General features: G+C 31.9%; 2 protein-coding genes across 5 annotated transcripts in view; one reads left to right on the forward strand and one right to left on the reverse strand.

Annotated features, from left to right (window-relative positions):
• Positions 1-17,532, forward strand: part of LOC130670420 (dopamine receptor 2) — a 34,983-nt gene that overhangs the window by 13,092 nt on the left and 4,359 nt on the right. For all 4 annotated transcript variants that reach the window (XM_057473830.1, XM_057473825.1, XM_057473837.1 and 1 more), the window contains exon 3: positions 9,739-11,074. In XM_057473830.1, coding sequence (XP_057329813.1) covers positions 9,885-11,074 — 1,190 coding nt within the window. In that variant the 5' untranslated portion in view covers positions 9,739-9,884. The remainder of the gene's footprint in view (positions 1-9,738; positions 11,075-17,532) is intronic.
• Positions 14,408-17,299, reverse strand: LOC130670414 (uncharacterized). The gene has a single exon (XM_057473819.1). It carries the CDS (start codon positions 17,164-17,166, stop codon positions 15,316-15,318), a length of 1,851 nt encoding a protein of 616 aa, XP_057329802.1. The 5' UTR covers positions 17,167-17,299; the 3' UTR covers positions 14,408-15,315.

The raw sequence follows: 17,532 nt of genomic DNA on the forward strand, positions 1-17,532 counted from the left end.
ACTCAATGTTAGAATCGATAGTTAGCCTTACGATAAGGAAGAAATAAATTTCAAGGGTGTGTACACTGTAAAAAATTTTCACACCGTCAATGTAGATAGATAGATAAATGAATTTTATTTGGCCATGAAGTCAAAACTCCTTGTGGCCATACAGTTTATAATATATATGGTTAGTATATTCTCATATTAATATATAATATGAAATTCTTAAGATTAATAATTTTAAGTTAAAATGTTACAAGTTCAATTTTTATTTATTTTAGTCTTTCAAGTCTTTAAAGTTCCATCACCCTCCCTACAACTCAATGTGATCACTATTAAAAAAATAATTGTAACATGATACTCTAAACTCAGCGAGTTCCATACTCTGATTGATGTAACAATAAATGATTTGTCATATATGACTAAATGGCTTGTAGGTAAACGCAGATAGTCTTGTCTCACATCACCTCTACGTAACATCGGTTCTAAGAATTTAAGTTCATTCTTAAAAAGATGACCCTGGTTGGCATATATTGCTTTATATAATAGACAAAATAAAAAGAAATTTCTTCTGTTTTTTAAAGTTAGCCAACCAAGTCTTTTGAAATAAGGTTCTATGCTCATACCTACTTACTTTAAAAACAAAGCGCACGCAAGCATTAAGTTTACGTTGTAAATTAAGCTGTAAAGATTAACTTAAATTAGTGTACATCGCAGCACAATAATCAAAAACTGGGAAAATTAACTCTCTAAACATGAATTAGTGGAAATTTCATTAATTACGTTAGTGAAGCAGTATTCACTTCATAATAAGTGTATTTAAATAACAAACTAGTGAATTCTCACTAATAAATTTAGTACTATAATTTTCACTAGCAAATTAGTGATTTTCACTACTGAACTAGCGATATTTTCATAATTTCTACAAGTGAAACTGTTATTCACTTCTTAATTTATGAATTTCACAATTTCACTAGTAACATTAACTAGCAAATAATTAAATATTTTACTAGATATAAATATACTTAATAATTACAATGCTATTTTTAAAAATTTTAATAAAAAACTTTCAAAATAAAAAAAAATAGAAGTACAGAACAATAATATATTTATATGAAGAGTACGTCAATTATAGCATCACGGATCTTTTATTTCTTTATCAATTATTGTTTGGTATCATAACGAATATACTATTTACACTCACGCGATCACATGCGTAGGTCAGCGCAGTGGATAGCATCAAAGACTTTGAATCGGAAAGATGTAGGTTCGAGCCCAGCAGTCACCGGGATTTTTTCATCAATCAAAATCATGTATACTTCCTCTAAGTAATGATTCTAATACATTAATCACATTTCGGATCTAATTACAAGTGTCTTATATTTTTTTTCGCAATATAATATTTTTTTTCACCGATGAAATCAGTGGATTCCCATAGTCACTTTTCAATTTAGTGGATTCTCATATTCACGTGTGAAATCAGTGAATTCTAATATTCACATATTCATTTAGTAAATATTCACTAATTCTGCGTGGTAAAATTGTAGCATTGACAATTAGTGAATATTCACTTGAAATTAATGAAAAATCACTAATTCATATTTAGAGAGAACGTAGTGACTAATTTAATCCTAATCTTTTCATTGAATATTTCATTATTCATTTTTAGTTTAGCTAGAGTGCGCATACTGCGCTTGCATACATAGCAATTTACACCGTGGCACGCCATGTAAAGTCTTAGGGGACCGTTTTCACACCAAAAATTTTTTACAGTGTCGATATATTACTAATTTTTCAGGAGATAAAACATTTTTTATTGTAAGCTTTACATTTACTATGCCCGCTTAAACTTTTAACACATTGATGAAATTTAATATCAACGATTTATAAAATGTTCATTTTCACTGTAGCAAATTTTTAGTGTGAAAATAGTTCCTGAAGACTTACACGGTCTTCTTATGCATGAAGATTCCATTAATTTACAAAGTTTCCGTGTAAAATGCAAATTGAAATAAATAAGAATTGAATCTGGTGCAGGTGTGGTGACTCACTAATTAAAAAGCATACATATATTCAGTAAAATATTTCGCAATTAATGTAGAACTGTCCGTATTCATTGAAGAGTTAAAAAAAAGAAAAGATTTAATGATTACTTTTAGTTAAAGTTATTGTAGAGGAAAGTTCAGTGTGTAGACCCTGAAAGATCTCAAGTATAGATTTTATTTGAAAGGACTTCCGGGATACTCTCGTTATTGATCGGGGGTTGGTTATTTCTTTTAATCTAAGTAAGCTCAACAAAGATTGGAAGATTGGTCTTTAGAACTTATCAATAGCTGAGAGCTGGCTCTCTGGTGCCTTGAACATTATCTGCTGAGGATGTCAACATTATTTTTAGGCCACCACAAGACTTGAGGAGTAAAAAGTTATCTAGAAGGCTACTATTGAGTCATACGCGTTTCCTCGCTTTGAACTTTCCACTATGAAAATTAAAAATTTTTTTAAACAGTAAATATTGGTTTTGCTCTCATTGCTAGAAGAGTTTTCCACAGAAATCAGCATTCGAAGTTCTAAAAGATTATATCTAAAATTTAGTACTGAAAAACAAAATTTATGAACCACTTGACCGATCGACTGTAATTAAACTAAATATCACACGGGCTGACACGCCGAAATTAAAGACACTATTGATGAAATGGTCACTAGACTTGAAAAGCTTGAACGCGGGAAATCTGGTCACAGGCGATCGACACCAGACCTAATGGCGAAATCTCTATGCTCACTGACGTCATAAACCACAACACCCTCAGCCAAAACACTAGTTTACTAACCAGTAGAAGTGGGTAATTCCGGGAACATTCCGGATTGAACCTAGAACGTTTCCGGAGCCAAAAGGAACTAGTTCCTGGAATCATATCCGTGGAACTATTTAATGTTTTTCATTCTCATAAAGGTTCAGTGTTTAGAACGTAGACATACAACATATTCTAGTATACACAACATTATGCTATGCGACCTATGTGTTTAAGACGCATTCACGGCGGACTATATTATTTTATACTAAATAGAGAATGAATTATGATTGGTATTCAACTCAAAGTTCCAGAAGAAATCACTAATGAAAAATTATTCTGCTGCTTTACTGCTTGTTGCTAATGACGGCAGTGGCGGACAAAAAAGAACTTGTGAGTATACTAAAGTGAATTTTGAGGAACGATCGGATACGTATCCAAAAAAGACATAGTTCATGGAACTATACAGGTCCGGAACTACCCACCTCTACTGACCAGCCTTGTCATTGCCATTATTGGTGAAATCGCGTCACTGTCTCGACACAAGACTTAGTATTAGGTAGCTTTTTAAACAGATAGCTAATTCATTGCCTTGTGCTGCTGGTTCTGCAAATACCTTGAATTTGTCTACCTCCAGCAATGACGTGTTACCATGACAATGTGCGCTAATTCAGATATCATTCAAAGTCAAAAAGTATAGATATGCTTAGATGGCTTACCCTTGCAAAGTGAGCTAAGCATTACTTCATACCTAGTGTCAGCTCCTATCCCACACGGAAAAAGTATATATCCGTATATATTCGGGCAAATCTGAATATATGCCGCATGTATTCAGCATATATTCAGATTTTCCCAAATATATACGGATATATAATTTTTCCGTACGGGATTGGTGACTTTGCCATCAATATCAACGGGCTTCTATCCAGTAGGACTCAAATTGTTCGGCAATACAAAGAAAACACTCAAACCCATGGAATACATCTGGACTAGGAATGATTCGACATTTGCTAAAAAAGATGACAATTCGCTCATACATATCGTCACTTGCCGAAATTACTAGAATCATAGAACTCAGTACAAATACAACTCAATACTCTAGTTGCTCCCAATCCAATGTTGTCACCTCACTAACATCATCAGAGTTTCGACTATGTCTCAATGAGAATGGTCGTAGGGTTCATCTTAATGACCTGTGAGTGTTGATGAATAATCAAACCTCATGTTGTTATTGCTGTCACCGAAACATGACTGGATATTCATGTGACTCCGTTATTCGGCTTCCAGAGTATACTGTCGTCAGAAATGATCGTAAGTTCATGGGGGTGTTGCTTTATACTTACACGATTCTATACACTTTAAAGCCACCCTAGTGCTATCTACCACTTGGATCAGTAAACCTGGTACGCTGGAATACATTATTGGATCAGCATACTTGAAAGGAACACCACCTACCTACTGCTGTGGTTTATTGGCCACTGCATGCACCTTTTGAGGAACTTCAACAACAATATTCTTGTTTCAGTCTTGAAAAGTTTAATAAACGTCAAAGACATTCTTTTTCTAATTAATTTTCATCTGAAAGCACGGAAATGAATAAATATTGAGCCCTACTTCTATTTCGGTTGCCAAGTGACGTCTTCATTACTCATAGGTTTTTAAATAAATAGAAGGATTGGACATTGCAATGTTCACAAATTGATTATTAAGGAACTATTATATACCTTCCGATATCTAAATTTAGTAAGGAGTGATTACTTAGTCATCGACAAAGTTATGTTATAACATCTGCAACAGTCAGTTAAGCTCAATCCTAAGAGACTTGAATTTTATACTAAGCGTTCAGTTATAATCCAAGGTTTGTATGTCAAGAGCCAGTCGGTTTGCGAATCATGTTTGCGATTCTAGTGTCAACAGCAGCTTGAGTTTAAACCATTGCTTGAATAGTCACGCCTATTAAACGATATACAGTTAATCCATTCGTGTTTCTAATTATGAAACGTAATACTTGTAATTATTATATCGTTGAGTTATTTTCCTATTTTTTATTTTACAATACAGTTGTTATACATTACCGTATTTTGTCGGAAGCTCGAATGGGATTTTCTGTTTTTAACTTCCCGCTAAGAAAATTAAAAATTTTCAAAAATTCGGAAAGTTATTGGTTTCGGTCCGATTTTCGAAAATCAAATTTTTATCGGATCTTGACGTTTTGAGGTTCTAGGAAGCTATTCTGACTAATTTTAAGATGGTGTTCGAGTGTCTGTATGTGTGTATGTACGTACGTACGTGCGTATGTAAATATGTGTAACTTTTGAACGGGTGAACTGATTTTGATCGTCAAGGTGTCATTCGACGCGGCTTGTTAATATATAGAAGCTGTAGAAAATTGAGCTTGATCGGTAGGGTGCGTTCGGAGATATTCCAAAAATAAATTTTTTTCAAAAATGTTCTTTTTGGATAACTTTTAATGTGCTTGGTGGATTGATTCCAAAATCTAATCAGCTCTAAAACTTCATAAGCTGTATCGAATGCCACCTTAACTATCAAAATCGTTTCATTCGTTCAAGAGAAACCGTTAACGAAAGAATAAAAAAAAAACAATTTTTCTAGTTGTTTTGAAATTTCTCAAAAACGACTAAATAAATCAATTTCAAAATTTGATCAGCTCTAGAAGTTAATAAAATGCGTCGATTGCCATCTCAATCTCTCAATCGGTCAATTCGTTTAAGAGATAATGCATACAAAAGTATTTTTGAGCTCGAAAAGCTCGAAAATGTACTCATAACAATTTTTTCGAGCTCAAGTAGCTCGAAAACAGCGGGAAGTTTTAGGGCTGGCCCGCAGGGTCCGATAGATCGATTTTTTATGTTATTCTATTAAAAAATTAACAGTTTTTAGAAGGAACACAGTTTTATCTGAATGAAAAATCGCTTTCTGCAAATATTGATCAATACTTTTCATAAAATATGTTCTCATATCTTTAGACAATGATTCAATAAAGCAAATTATCCGTAATAGATAAATCAACAGAAAGCTTTTCCGCAAAACTGTCAAAAGTCTCATCTGATTTTCATTTTTAATTTTGTTTATTGGAATAAACATAAAAATTTTTTTCTCCAAATGTGATATTAACGTCAATTAAATTCTATCGTAATTGTTTAAATCGTCAGTCGATGATTTCTTTAAAAAAGTTTGAGCTTTTTCTCTCGAGAAATCTCTTAAATAGGATTTTAATTTCGTTTGTTCAGCTGTTGTAGTTTGAAACTATCTCAAAATGTTTTATGTATCTGTCGGCGGCACAGAAGCGTCGAATGTGTCCAGCTTAATCGAGTCAATCGATCGGAAAACAAAAGATGGGTTGGATGTCACGATGATTCTCGGTTGATTTTTATCTATTTTCCATGTGCCTTACTCTCGGGATTTTTATCTATCGCCTCGCGAATATGAACCTGCGCTCCAACATTGACTCCCAGGAAGAATCGTATCATTAAAAGCATGGATTGTGTTGATTTTTATCATTAAAACTGTTGTGATTATAATTAAGTACATAACCGGATTTGCTTTGTGTCGAAATTTAATTTATCCACAATCATTCCTGGGACCTCTCAACTACTGACAGTTTTGATTCCAAGCTGTCGATTGCTCTGTATGTGAACTGATTGATCTGTCTTTGAATTTTCATTAAAATTTTAAGCTGTTTTTTATCTGAATACGATCGAAAACAGACTAAAAACACTAGACAGAAAAAAAGATTTTGGTCTAGATTGAAAATAGAAACAAGATTCATGGTGGCCACATTTCTGGAAAATCTGTAAATGTCAGGGAATTATAAATTTACTGGAAAAGTCAGGGAAATGTCAGGGAATTTCGTCACAAGGCTGGAAAAATTTTCACTTTCTTTCTTTTGACTGAAAAAATCCGACAAATTTAGTTTTCTGTCAAAACTGTTGAAAAAGCGACGCAGCGCGAATGCGGTTGTAAAACCATCGAAAAAAAATTAGTAGAAATTGATTCCAATAGCGAAAAAATGAAGCAGTTATAATTATCAAGACTGTTAGAAAAAAAAGTCTTAGTAGAAACCAATCGCCAGGATCTTCAAGCTATTAACATCCATATTGACAAGTAAAAAAACTAAAAACATTAAATGTATACATAAGTAATGAACTAATAAGTTTCACTATATTTATTATTCGCGTACTTCATTAATACTTTATTAATATTCTATGAAATATTCTTATTTATGAAATTTATTCTAGTGAAAATGAAAAATTTATTTATATTTTATTATAGAGTAAGTTATATAAAAACATGGATTTCAAATCAAAAATCAAAAATTATTCATTTAATAAATAAAAAAAAAAAACAATGAACATTGACAAATAATAAAAAAAAGTTTCATTTAACGACAATGATTAATTATTGATTAAACTGACTCATACCATTTTATTTCAAATTAAATAAATATTTCCAATTATTTAATATTACTACACATAGTCAGGGAATTTTTGAATTGTTTGACTGGAATACCTGGAAAAGTCATGGAATTTCAATCTCAAAAATCTGTGGCCACCATGAAGATTAAAAATAGTCTAATTAAAGAATGGCACGGGCAAAACTCAATTAAATTTCACATATTAATTGAATACAAATAGAAGTAAAATTGAATAGAAGTAACTTAAAATTTTTATTTATTTTAAAGCAGATCAAATTTTCCGAGCCGTATTATTTAAACTCAGTGCGAACAGGCTTTTTAGTCGTTCATTAAACGTTTTTAAATTGAGATGAATTTTGAGACTAGCGTCTATAGTGTTAGTGTATAGCGTGTATAGTATAGACTTGAAGTGTGAAACGTTCCCAGCAGGCTACTTGTAGTTCAGTAGCTAGACCTGTCAGATCGAACCCGCTTTGATCAAGTAGCGGTAAACATTCAGCCGGATCACGGTTGAAAGGGTCACCCTCACCAAACCTATGTACACGGACTATACTCTCTCTTTTTCTCTCTTTCACTTCTCTTCTCTCCCTTCATCAATATGTTTACCAAATACTTTACTTTGTCTTTCATTAGATTATCTAGTGATGTTTTTTTTTAAGTTTCAGCCATACCTCCCTTATCACGCCACTTTATTTGTTTGCATCAAAAAAGAATACATAAATATATATATGCATGTACATTAGAGTGTATCGGGAATGAGTATTTTTTGTTTCCGATCCCAATCCATATTTTTGTAGTGAATGTAGAAAAAAATTTTGACTTTCAAGCTCCTAATTTTTATCTCAGAAGCTCCCTATATAAAATTTCCAATTTCCTTATTAATAGAGATGGGGAAAATTTTCTTGGCGTCTTCTCAATTTTATCAGTTATCACTGCCGTTGGAAAAACGTACAGCGATCGCAGGACATATTTTTGTCGGGAATTGAATGCCTTATAGAATACCTTTTTCTATTGGTGTGGAACATAATTTAGAAGACACAAATAAAATTTTTTTTGAGTTAATCAAAAGAGAATTTATTGAAGAAGCTTTTTAATTCTGAACTGAGGGTTTGAAAAAGTGTCAAAATTATTTGTTTTTGTATTTAAAAAAAATAGCTGCTATCAAGTGACACACCCAAATTTCACGTGTCTGTGAGTAGTGGAAGGGGGAAAAGGGAGTGAGAAACTGATGAAACCATTGCTTTTAAATTAGTGGTGATTCCATTTTTTTCACTTTTTTTTTAACGTTCTTTCATTCATTTGCATTCTCAATCAGTTGAGGTCCTGTTGTTGATTGCTCTGAGCACTAGTTTTTCCTCCGATAAGAATTATCACTGATTTAAATTCAAGGGGATCGTTAAATTACAAAAAGGTGGTTAACTATTTTTACTGCCAAAGAAAATGTAACTCGAAAAAAAATTTAATTTTTTTCTTTCCATTGGCAAAATGAAATTTCAGTAACCACCCGTATGAAAATAACATATATGGTCAAAATATATGATAAATATCAGAAAATATATGTGGCCAATTTAACTATATTTTCTGATATATTTTTTTTTATATTAAAAAATATAGTATTCATCATATACGAGTCCGTATATGTTTAGCATACATAAAATATATATGTCAATCATATACAAAAAATATATTTTTATCATATATGAAAATATATATTCTTGTCATATACGAAAACTATATTTTTATCATACATAAAAATATATATTTCTATCATATACGAAAAATATATTCTGATCATATATAAAAACATATATTTATATTGTGTATGGAAAAAAAAAGTTTCTTATTCGTATGACCAACTCCAATTAAATTAGATATAAATTTTAATATACTCTTTAAATTGCAGTTAAAATTTTCAAAATTAGTTAATTTGATGCGAATATATATACCCATATACATATAAATACACCGAATAAAATATATGCTTAAATATAACAAAGAAAATATATGGTGCCATATATAATATAAATTATATGCTACCATATATTTCATTTCATATAAAAATTTTATATTTTTTAAATATAAAAGGAAATATATCAATACAATATATTATAAGATAAATGTAAATGTATATATAGCTTAATATAACAAACATATAAGTTACATATATGGAGTACATATATTTACTACTGTATATAATTTTATATTAAATCGGCCAAAATCTCTATATGATTTTTTGTAATATACAATATCATATATCATATATTTTTTTGTTGCAAACAAATATGATTTTATATATTTTAACCATATATTGTTTTTTCATACGGGGCATACGTTTAATTTTGCTATAAAATACAATAATTTCTACTTTTATGTAGAGGGATCGGGCAAAATAGGCCACTTAAAAAAGGCTTATATGTGATATAAATAAGTCCATTTTGCCCCACTCTCCTCATATCTTTTCATATACTCAATCTTAATGTTTAAGATCACTGATAAAAAAATTCCATATTAAATAAATGTCACCTGTTTCAGGTACTCAGTGACCATCTCATAAAAAAATGATAAAATAAAAAAAGCTGTCATGATGCTGCAAACTGTACAACTCGACAGCAGCACAAGTGGATGTCAGCAAACCTGAAAATCGTCAGCTTGTGGATAACAAAAGATTTAATAACACGATGAACCAAAGTGATATACTACTATTCAATTGGGACGAGTCGATGGTGACCCGTGACCTAAATTATACATACTATAATTTATCTTACAATGTGAATCGAACGTCCGACGATTTATGGGATTTAGCAAGTGACCGTGCAGTATTAGCCGTGATATTAATATTGTTTTCCATGGCGACTATTTTTGGCAACAGCCTAGTGATATTAGCAGTTATCCGTGAACGTTATTTACATACCGCGACAAATTACTTTGTAACTTCATTAGCATTTGCCGACTGTCTAGTAGGGCTCGTTGTAATGCCATTTAGCGCAATTTATGAAGTACTAGAAAATCGTTGGTTATTTACAACTGATTGGTGTGACGTGTGGCGATCATTGGACGTTTTATTTTCGACCGCTTCAATTTTGAATCTGTGCGTTATTAGTTTAGATCGCTATTGGGCAATTACTGATCCATTTACTTACCCCATGCGTATGAGTCGAAAACGTGCGGCAATATTGATAGCTATTGTATGGATTTGTTCGAGTGCAATATCATTTCCTGCAATAGCATGGTGGCGTGCTGTACGTACGGAAATAGTGCCAAAAGATAAATGCCCGTTTACAGAAAATCTGGGGTATCTGATATTTTCATCAACAATTAGCTTTTATTTGCCATTATTTGTAATGGTGTTCACTTATTATCGTATTTATCGGGCTGCTGTTATTCAAACGCGCAGTCTTAAACTTGGCACGAAACAAGTCATGATGGCGTCAGGCGAATTAGAGCTCACATTAAGGATACATCGTGGGGGCGCTACTAATACTGATGCAAGACATCTGTTTCGTACGGCATCAAGTACGCCTGAAGATATACAAGACATGGAAGAACCACTTACGCTTCACAACAATGGACTCACACGGATACCGTCGACAAAAATAAACAATAAGCAGAATTTGGGAAAAAATTTTTCACTATCACGTAAATTAGCGAAATTTGCAAAAGAAAAAAAGGCTGCGAAAACACTGGGAATAGTCATGGGCGTTTTCATTATTTGCTGGTTACCATTTTTTGTAGTCAATTTGCTATCTGGATTCTGTTCAAGGTGTATTTGGAATGAGGAAATGGTTTCCGCAGCAGTAACATGGTTGGGATGGATTAACAGTGGAATGAATCCAGTTATCTACGCCTGTTGGAGTCGTGATTTCAGAAGGTTAGTTGATAGTTTCATGTTGATATTTCATAGGTTTGTTTTCAATACATTTTATTTCTCGATGCATTTATTTTTTTTTAGTGGAAATATACTGGATAGAGAAATTTAATCTGTTTTAAATGAAATACAAATTTGAATTTTGATATTCAATTTTACTGCTTATTTGTATTTAATTAACTTGTAAAATTTAATCGAGTTTGGCGCTTCAGTTGAAAATTGTTGGACTAATTGGTCGGTCTTTAAATTTTTATAAAAATTTTAGGCTGTTTTTTATCTAAAGACGATCAATAGCAGAGTAATTTAAATTATAGACAGTAAAAGTGGATTTTGGTCTGGATAAAAACAAAAGAAGGCAAAATATTTTGAGAAAAAGTCTGACTTTGATCTACAGGCGATCAAAACAAGGCTAGAAATTATTGAAAACAAGTCGGAAAATAGTCTAAACAATGGCAGGGTGGCCACAAAGAAATGATTTCAAAATTCCCTGATATTTCCCGGTTTTCCAGTAAAGTTTTTCACATTTTTCCCTGATTTAGAAATTTTATTCGTATCATTTAGATATTCAAAGTTTTTATTATATTTTCATTTTTAATAATTAAATTTGATAATTAAATCATAAGAGAAACCAGAAAAAATGGCAATAAAATAAATTAAAATTGCCTACTTTTGATTATTCGATGTTAAAAATGTACAAGTTAAAATATTTAATAAGAAAGTTTATGATTTAAATAAATTAAAAATACACTGGTTACAAAAATTAAGGGATATTAAAAAAATTTCAAATTTTTTATTAATTTTCAACAGTTTGTTACTCGAAGGAAAATGGTCGAACAATAAAAACAAAAAGTCAAACTGTAGCTTCAAGTGTCTAGTTTTCTGATCTGGGTCGTTAAATTTTTTTATTATGCACAGTTCCGGAGCAATCAAAAATCAATCATAATTATCGAAAAAAATTTATTGAAGCTCGAATACCGTTTTTAAAACGAGCAAAAATTTGGAAAATTTCTGTTTCGATAGTTTTCTTAGGATTACTCCGGAACCGCACATAATAAAAAAATTTAAAGACCAGATCAGAAAACTAGACACTTGAAGCTACAATTTGCCTTTTTTGTTTTTGTCGTATGACCATTTCCCTTCGAGTTACAACCTGTTGAAAATCACTTTAAAATTTGAAATTTTTTTAATATCCCTTAATTTTTATACCTAGTGTATAATTTAAAATTTTTTAAATTTTGAACTGTCACAATTTAATTCCCGGATACTTTTCGAAATTCCCTGACATTTCCATGATATTTCCCGGTTGCATTAAATTCCCTAATTATTCCAGATATTCCCTTGAAATTTTTTTGATTTTTTAATTCCCATTTGGAAAATTTTCAAAAAAACAAAAGGAAGTTATTGGTTTCAGTATGATATGTGCATAAATTATTTTCATGGGTAATAAAATTTTGTTCTCCGTCACGCTAAAGAAGTATAACTTTTAACGGGCGTACATGAGTGCACTCACCCCTATGTTTTGTATAATAAGTTTAGTATTAATCGATAGTTAAAATATGAAATTATTATTCATTATGTCAGCGTACCTTAAATTTATGCCTTAAGTGAATATAAGATTACATGGGAGGAAAAGCGGTGAGAAAAGTCATCGAGAAATTCGATAGCTCCTCTAGTCGTAGAGTCTAGATAACTGGTGCCACCAAGTCTGGAAATCGTAGTAGAAGTAATTGGAAGCCAAGCTTCTAACGCAGAAAGTCTGCAAAACTCTTGACCCACTTACAGATTTGGATTCGAGACTTTACCACTACCACTATATATATAAATATAAATATATATCAACATACTAAGTATCGTAATTTTTTTTACAATTTTTTTTTCCAACTACTCTAGTGCCGTATCTGTAATTTTTTTTATAACTCGTCAAAGTCTTTTTTTGATTTACGTTAATACGCGGAATCCTCATATGACTTTTTACTATCGATACTCTAGCGTTTGAAACTAATAATATTTTTAAATGTTTGTGTGTCATCAACTTTTTATTTTCTCTATCTTTCCCATAAACTGGCGAATGCTGTCCTAGGTTTCGCTGCAGAACTTTTTAACAAAAAAAAGCGAGCTCTTAAAAATTTTTTATCTATATATTAGGGTGGCCTAAAAAACTGACTAATTTTTTTCGAGTCATACGAAAACTTGGAAATATACCCTGGTTAAAAATATTGATTGAAAAGAATTGAGAAGTGGCTACTCCATGCAAACTGTATATCTATATATACAAACAAAATAATTTAAATTATTGAAAAGAATTCAAATTTTATCATTTTTAATTCTTTTCAATCAGTATTTTTAACCAGGGTAACCATCTAGAAGAAATCTTATTCATTTATTAATTTGAATGGTATTTGAGAGGAATCTAAGCAAGTTGTTGATATTGTAATTTGAGGAAATGTTTGAGATTATAAATATGCTGTTTTACTCTATTACATCTATTGACTTTGTAAAAACTAGACGAGGATGTTAACCATAAGAGTAACTATTGTTATTTTTGTTTCATATGTCAAATATTTATATCAACAAAAAAAATTTTTTGATTGTTAGATCGCCTGATGAAGCTGAAATAAATCAGCGAAACGTTGCAAATTTTATAATATAACATCTTCACTTTTTGCCCAAATTCCCAAGATTAAGTTATTTGAAATATTTAGAATCCTGATTAAACAACTGAATTCGATCGAATTAAACAGAATTAAATTTTTAATTCTATTTAATTCAGTTAAATTCTGTTAATTCGGTACCTAACTTAAAAATGGACTCTGTCGAATTCGACAGGAAAACCAGAATTTGTCCAAATTAAAATGAATTCAAATAATTCTATTCGGTTTAATTCTAATTAATTCGAAAGTAATTCTCCGATTTCTGGTTCTGAATCCGAATTAAACTGAATTAAAACGAATTTAAAATTTTTAAATCGGTTTTATTCTGTTTAATTCAAATTCAAATTTTCAATTCAGTTGAATTCTGTTTTGCAGAATTCCACAGAATATAACAGAATTAAAATTTTTAATTTGGTCGAATTCAGTTGTTTAATCAGGAAAGAAAATTCAATTAAAAATGATAATTTTTTCAGTTTGTAACACTCGTTTATTTATTTTTTCAAATTTTTTTCTTGCAGAGCTATCTTTTTTTTCGATAATATCATTGATAGACTAATATTAGTTCAGATCTCACTTTTTGTAATATACAGTTGAATTCCATTAACTCGGAACTTCCCCTGAATTTTAACCCCCCCCCCCCCCCCCCCCAAATTCAAAAGCGCATGCGCTGTAGTTTACTCCTCAAAGAAGAAAGGGCATTCGATAAGTCGGAATTTCTAAGAAATTTCCACTTCTCCATAAACTAACCCTCCAAGTTAATGGAATTCGACTGTAGATCGGATAATACTCTATGCTATTTGTAAAAAAAAAAAAAAAAATTTTAACGGCAATGTGTCCTATGGACAGTTTGCTGTTTACTTTCTCGATGATACTCAGTTCTATGTAATACGATAGTAACATCTTACATTTTATACTGCTAGATAGTTCTATTGTATGCTCAGTATATCGAGCTATGTGTTACACATTATAGTATAGGCTTATTTCTAACATGTTATGTAGCTCGAAATGCAGATCGCTCCTACACTTATGCTCGAGTGCCAACGGTTACTATATACCCATCATACCACAGACTACAATCCAATATAGCACTTAGCAACACTTAGATATTTAATCGATCAGTCAATTAAGTAGTTTATTAAGACAAATTTAATCATCAAGTCTGATGACTACTGAGACAATTAGCTTATGACTTAATATTCATTTATGAGAAATGCAGTTGTACTTAAATGCTATTTTTATAATATTACAAAAAATTTGGAAAAATAAATCTACTGAAAAAGTTGCATGAAAAAGTTTATAAAATACGTCCATTTGAACTGAAAACACTAGAGAAAATTCAATAGAAATGAATTTTCTGGATTAACTGTCAGAGAAAACATGAAGGGAAATCAGATATGTAGTAAACTTAATCCTATCAATCAGCGGTACCTCCGTGCCAATATTTTAGAATTTTATTCCGTTTTATGACATCAACTACAAATTGCTGATAGCATAGATAGCAAATTCCGCAGTTTTTTTTTATCTCATAACAACTACCTTTTTTTATCCCAAGATATATAATTCCAGTTGTTCTCTCTCGCCCCTATCACCTGGTTACACTTCTTTCCAGATAACTTTATACCCATGCGTATACCCAACTTCGACATTCGGTCTCAAGACAGGGATGCTTTCAATTCGTCCAATTCTTTTATTTTTTTCATTATTTCTCATCCTTCGTTTCTTTCTTATCTGCAAATTTCTTCTTCTCTTCGATTTCTTTTTCTTCTTGACACATAGATGTACAACGACCTCAAGAAATAGACAAAGAAGACCAGCCGTTAGTCCTATCGCTAATAATAAAAAAACTGGTATCAGATCATCTGAATCGACAAAAGTATCGTCTTCATCATCATCATCATCGTCATGATGATGAGCGTGTTCAGCAATGACAGCATGTTCTGCTAGATATTGTATGATTCCCGATTGGATCAATCGAACTAGTATTTGATCAATCAAATCTAAATAAGGCAACCCCTTCCATACGGCAAATGCTAGTGGTGCGCTCGTCAAAATTTCATCCATCATATTAACATTATTTTCATTAAATTTCGTAGCCCCTGCCGACATATTCAACGCAACTGCCAACGCGAAACTTGTATTCCTTCCGTCTATCAAATCATGAAATAGTTTTTCGTAATCATCATGCTCAAAAACAACAAAATTTTTTGATAGCGTCTCAATCACACTGTCCTCATCATCATTATCGTCATTCTGAATACTCGAATTACCCAGCATCATATGATGGCTCTTTAATCCTCCATATGAAATACCGGAATCGACTAGCTCAGCCATTGTTTCGATTTGCAATTCCGACTGGGCCATCAATTGTCCTGCCAATGACGCTAAGTAATATTGAGTCAACAGATAACCAAAGATTACCCATGACATAAAATTTATACGGTACGAATCTCGAGTAGGTTGTTTATACCAACCGTACCCCATTAGTAGCGCTAAGATTTCCAAAAAAGTCAATTCGCGAAAAACGATGAACTTGAGAAAGATCGCAAACAACAGGACGCCTCCTACTGCATACCAAACTGAGTTTTCAAATGGGGCTATGAGAGCGCGTAATGAAATGTTCGTATGTATTGGGACCAACCAAACCACCTGGACAATGGCATATGGTACAGTAAAATCCGTTAATTCATTAGGGTTCCACAATATTCCGCCAATAATAAGATCTATCTTACGATCACTAGTAAATTCCTCATCAATTTCCTCTGTAAAGTCTGTACCGTTGCCCCATTCGATCTCAGATAGGTTTACGGACATGTTCAAATTTCTTGCTAGGATACGCATTAACCATATTTCTAATCCAGAAAACTTTTTCTCTTCATCCATGCTGACCTTAACGTACGGCTCTCGATCGAAGTATGCGACGTTCACAGAACTATTGTCCATTTTTATCGGATCCATCACCTTTTCTTGAGTAGTCCATCTTGAATGTTGATCACACTTTCCCAGTAAAATCGGCTTTGATGGTCTTCGCAAAAGAGCTGGTTCAAAATTAGCGCTTTTTGCTAATAACACAGTATCTGTTAACGCGCCAATAATAACTGCGTTCGCGACTTTTTTTTTCCATAGCATCTTAACTAATTCTTCAGTTTCTTGCATAAATGCCTCTTCATTCATAAACTCCTTTGTCATGTAAACAATATAAGTACACCCACGTCTACATACGCTCAAGAAATCAATTGTTGAATTTTCCAAGCATCGATGATCGTGTAGCAGCACTACAATATTTAAACTCGCTTCATAATCCATGGAAGCTATATTGTCTGACAAGATAAATTTCGGACGTTCTTGCAAAATTTTTCGTACATAAATGTCAGATAAACCGGTATCCCAAGATTCAGCGAATAAAACTGTGATGCGAGTTAACTTCTGGTCCAAAAACTCACTCATAAATTTTTTCAAACATGATAAGTTTTTGGATACTGTCCGTGTTAAGACGTAAATTAAGTCACGATTTTTGGGATTTTCTACACGATGCACTGTCTTTTTTGGTGCTACGATTGCACTAGTGGCTAAAATGCAGTTAACGATTAATATTGCTGACAGCATTTGACCAGGTTTCAAAAAGACGCTCATAATGAAAATTAGGCGACCGATCACTTCTTTAGAATTTATATGCAAGACTGTTGGTAATAATTGTAAACGCAATGATTGTAGTAGTAATTGTATAGCGTGATAAAGTTCATAGATATATAATATGAATTCGGATAAGATCAACACATAAAAGTGTACGAAATTGATTACAAATGATATGCG

This window comes from Microplitis mediator, chromosome 1 (assembly GCF_029852145.1).
Source record: "Microplitis mediator isolate UGA2020A chromosome 1, iyMicMedi2.1, whole genome shotgun sequence".
Lineage (NCBI taxonomy): Eukaryota > Metazoa > Arthropoda > Insecta > Hymenoptera > Braconidae > Microplitis > Microplitis mediator.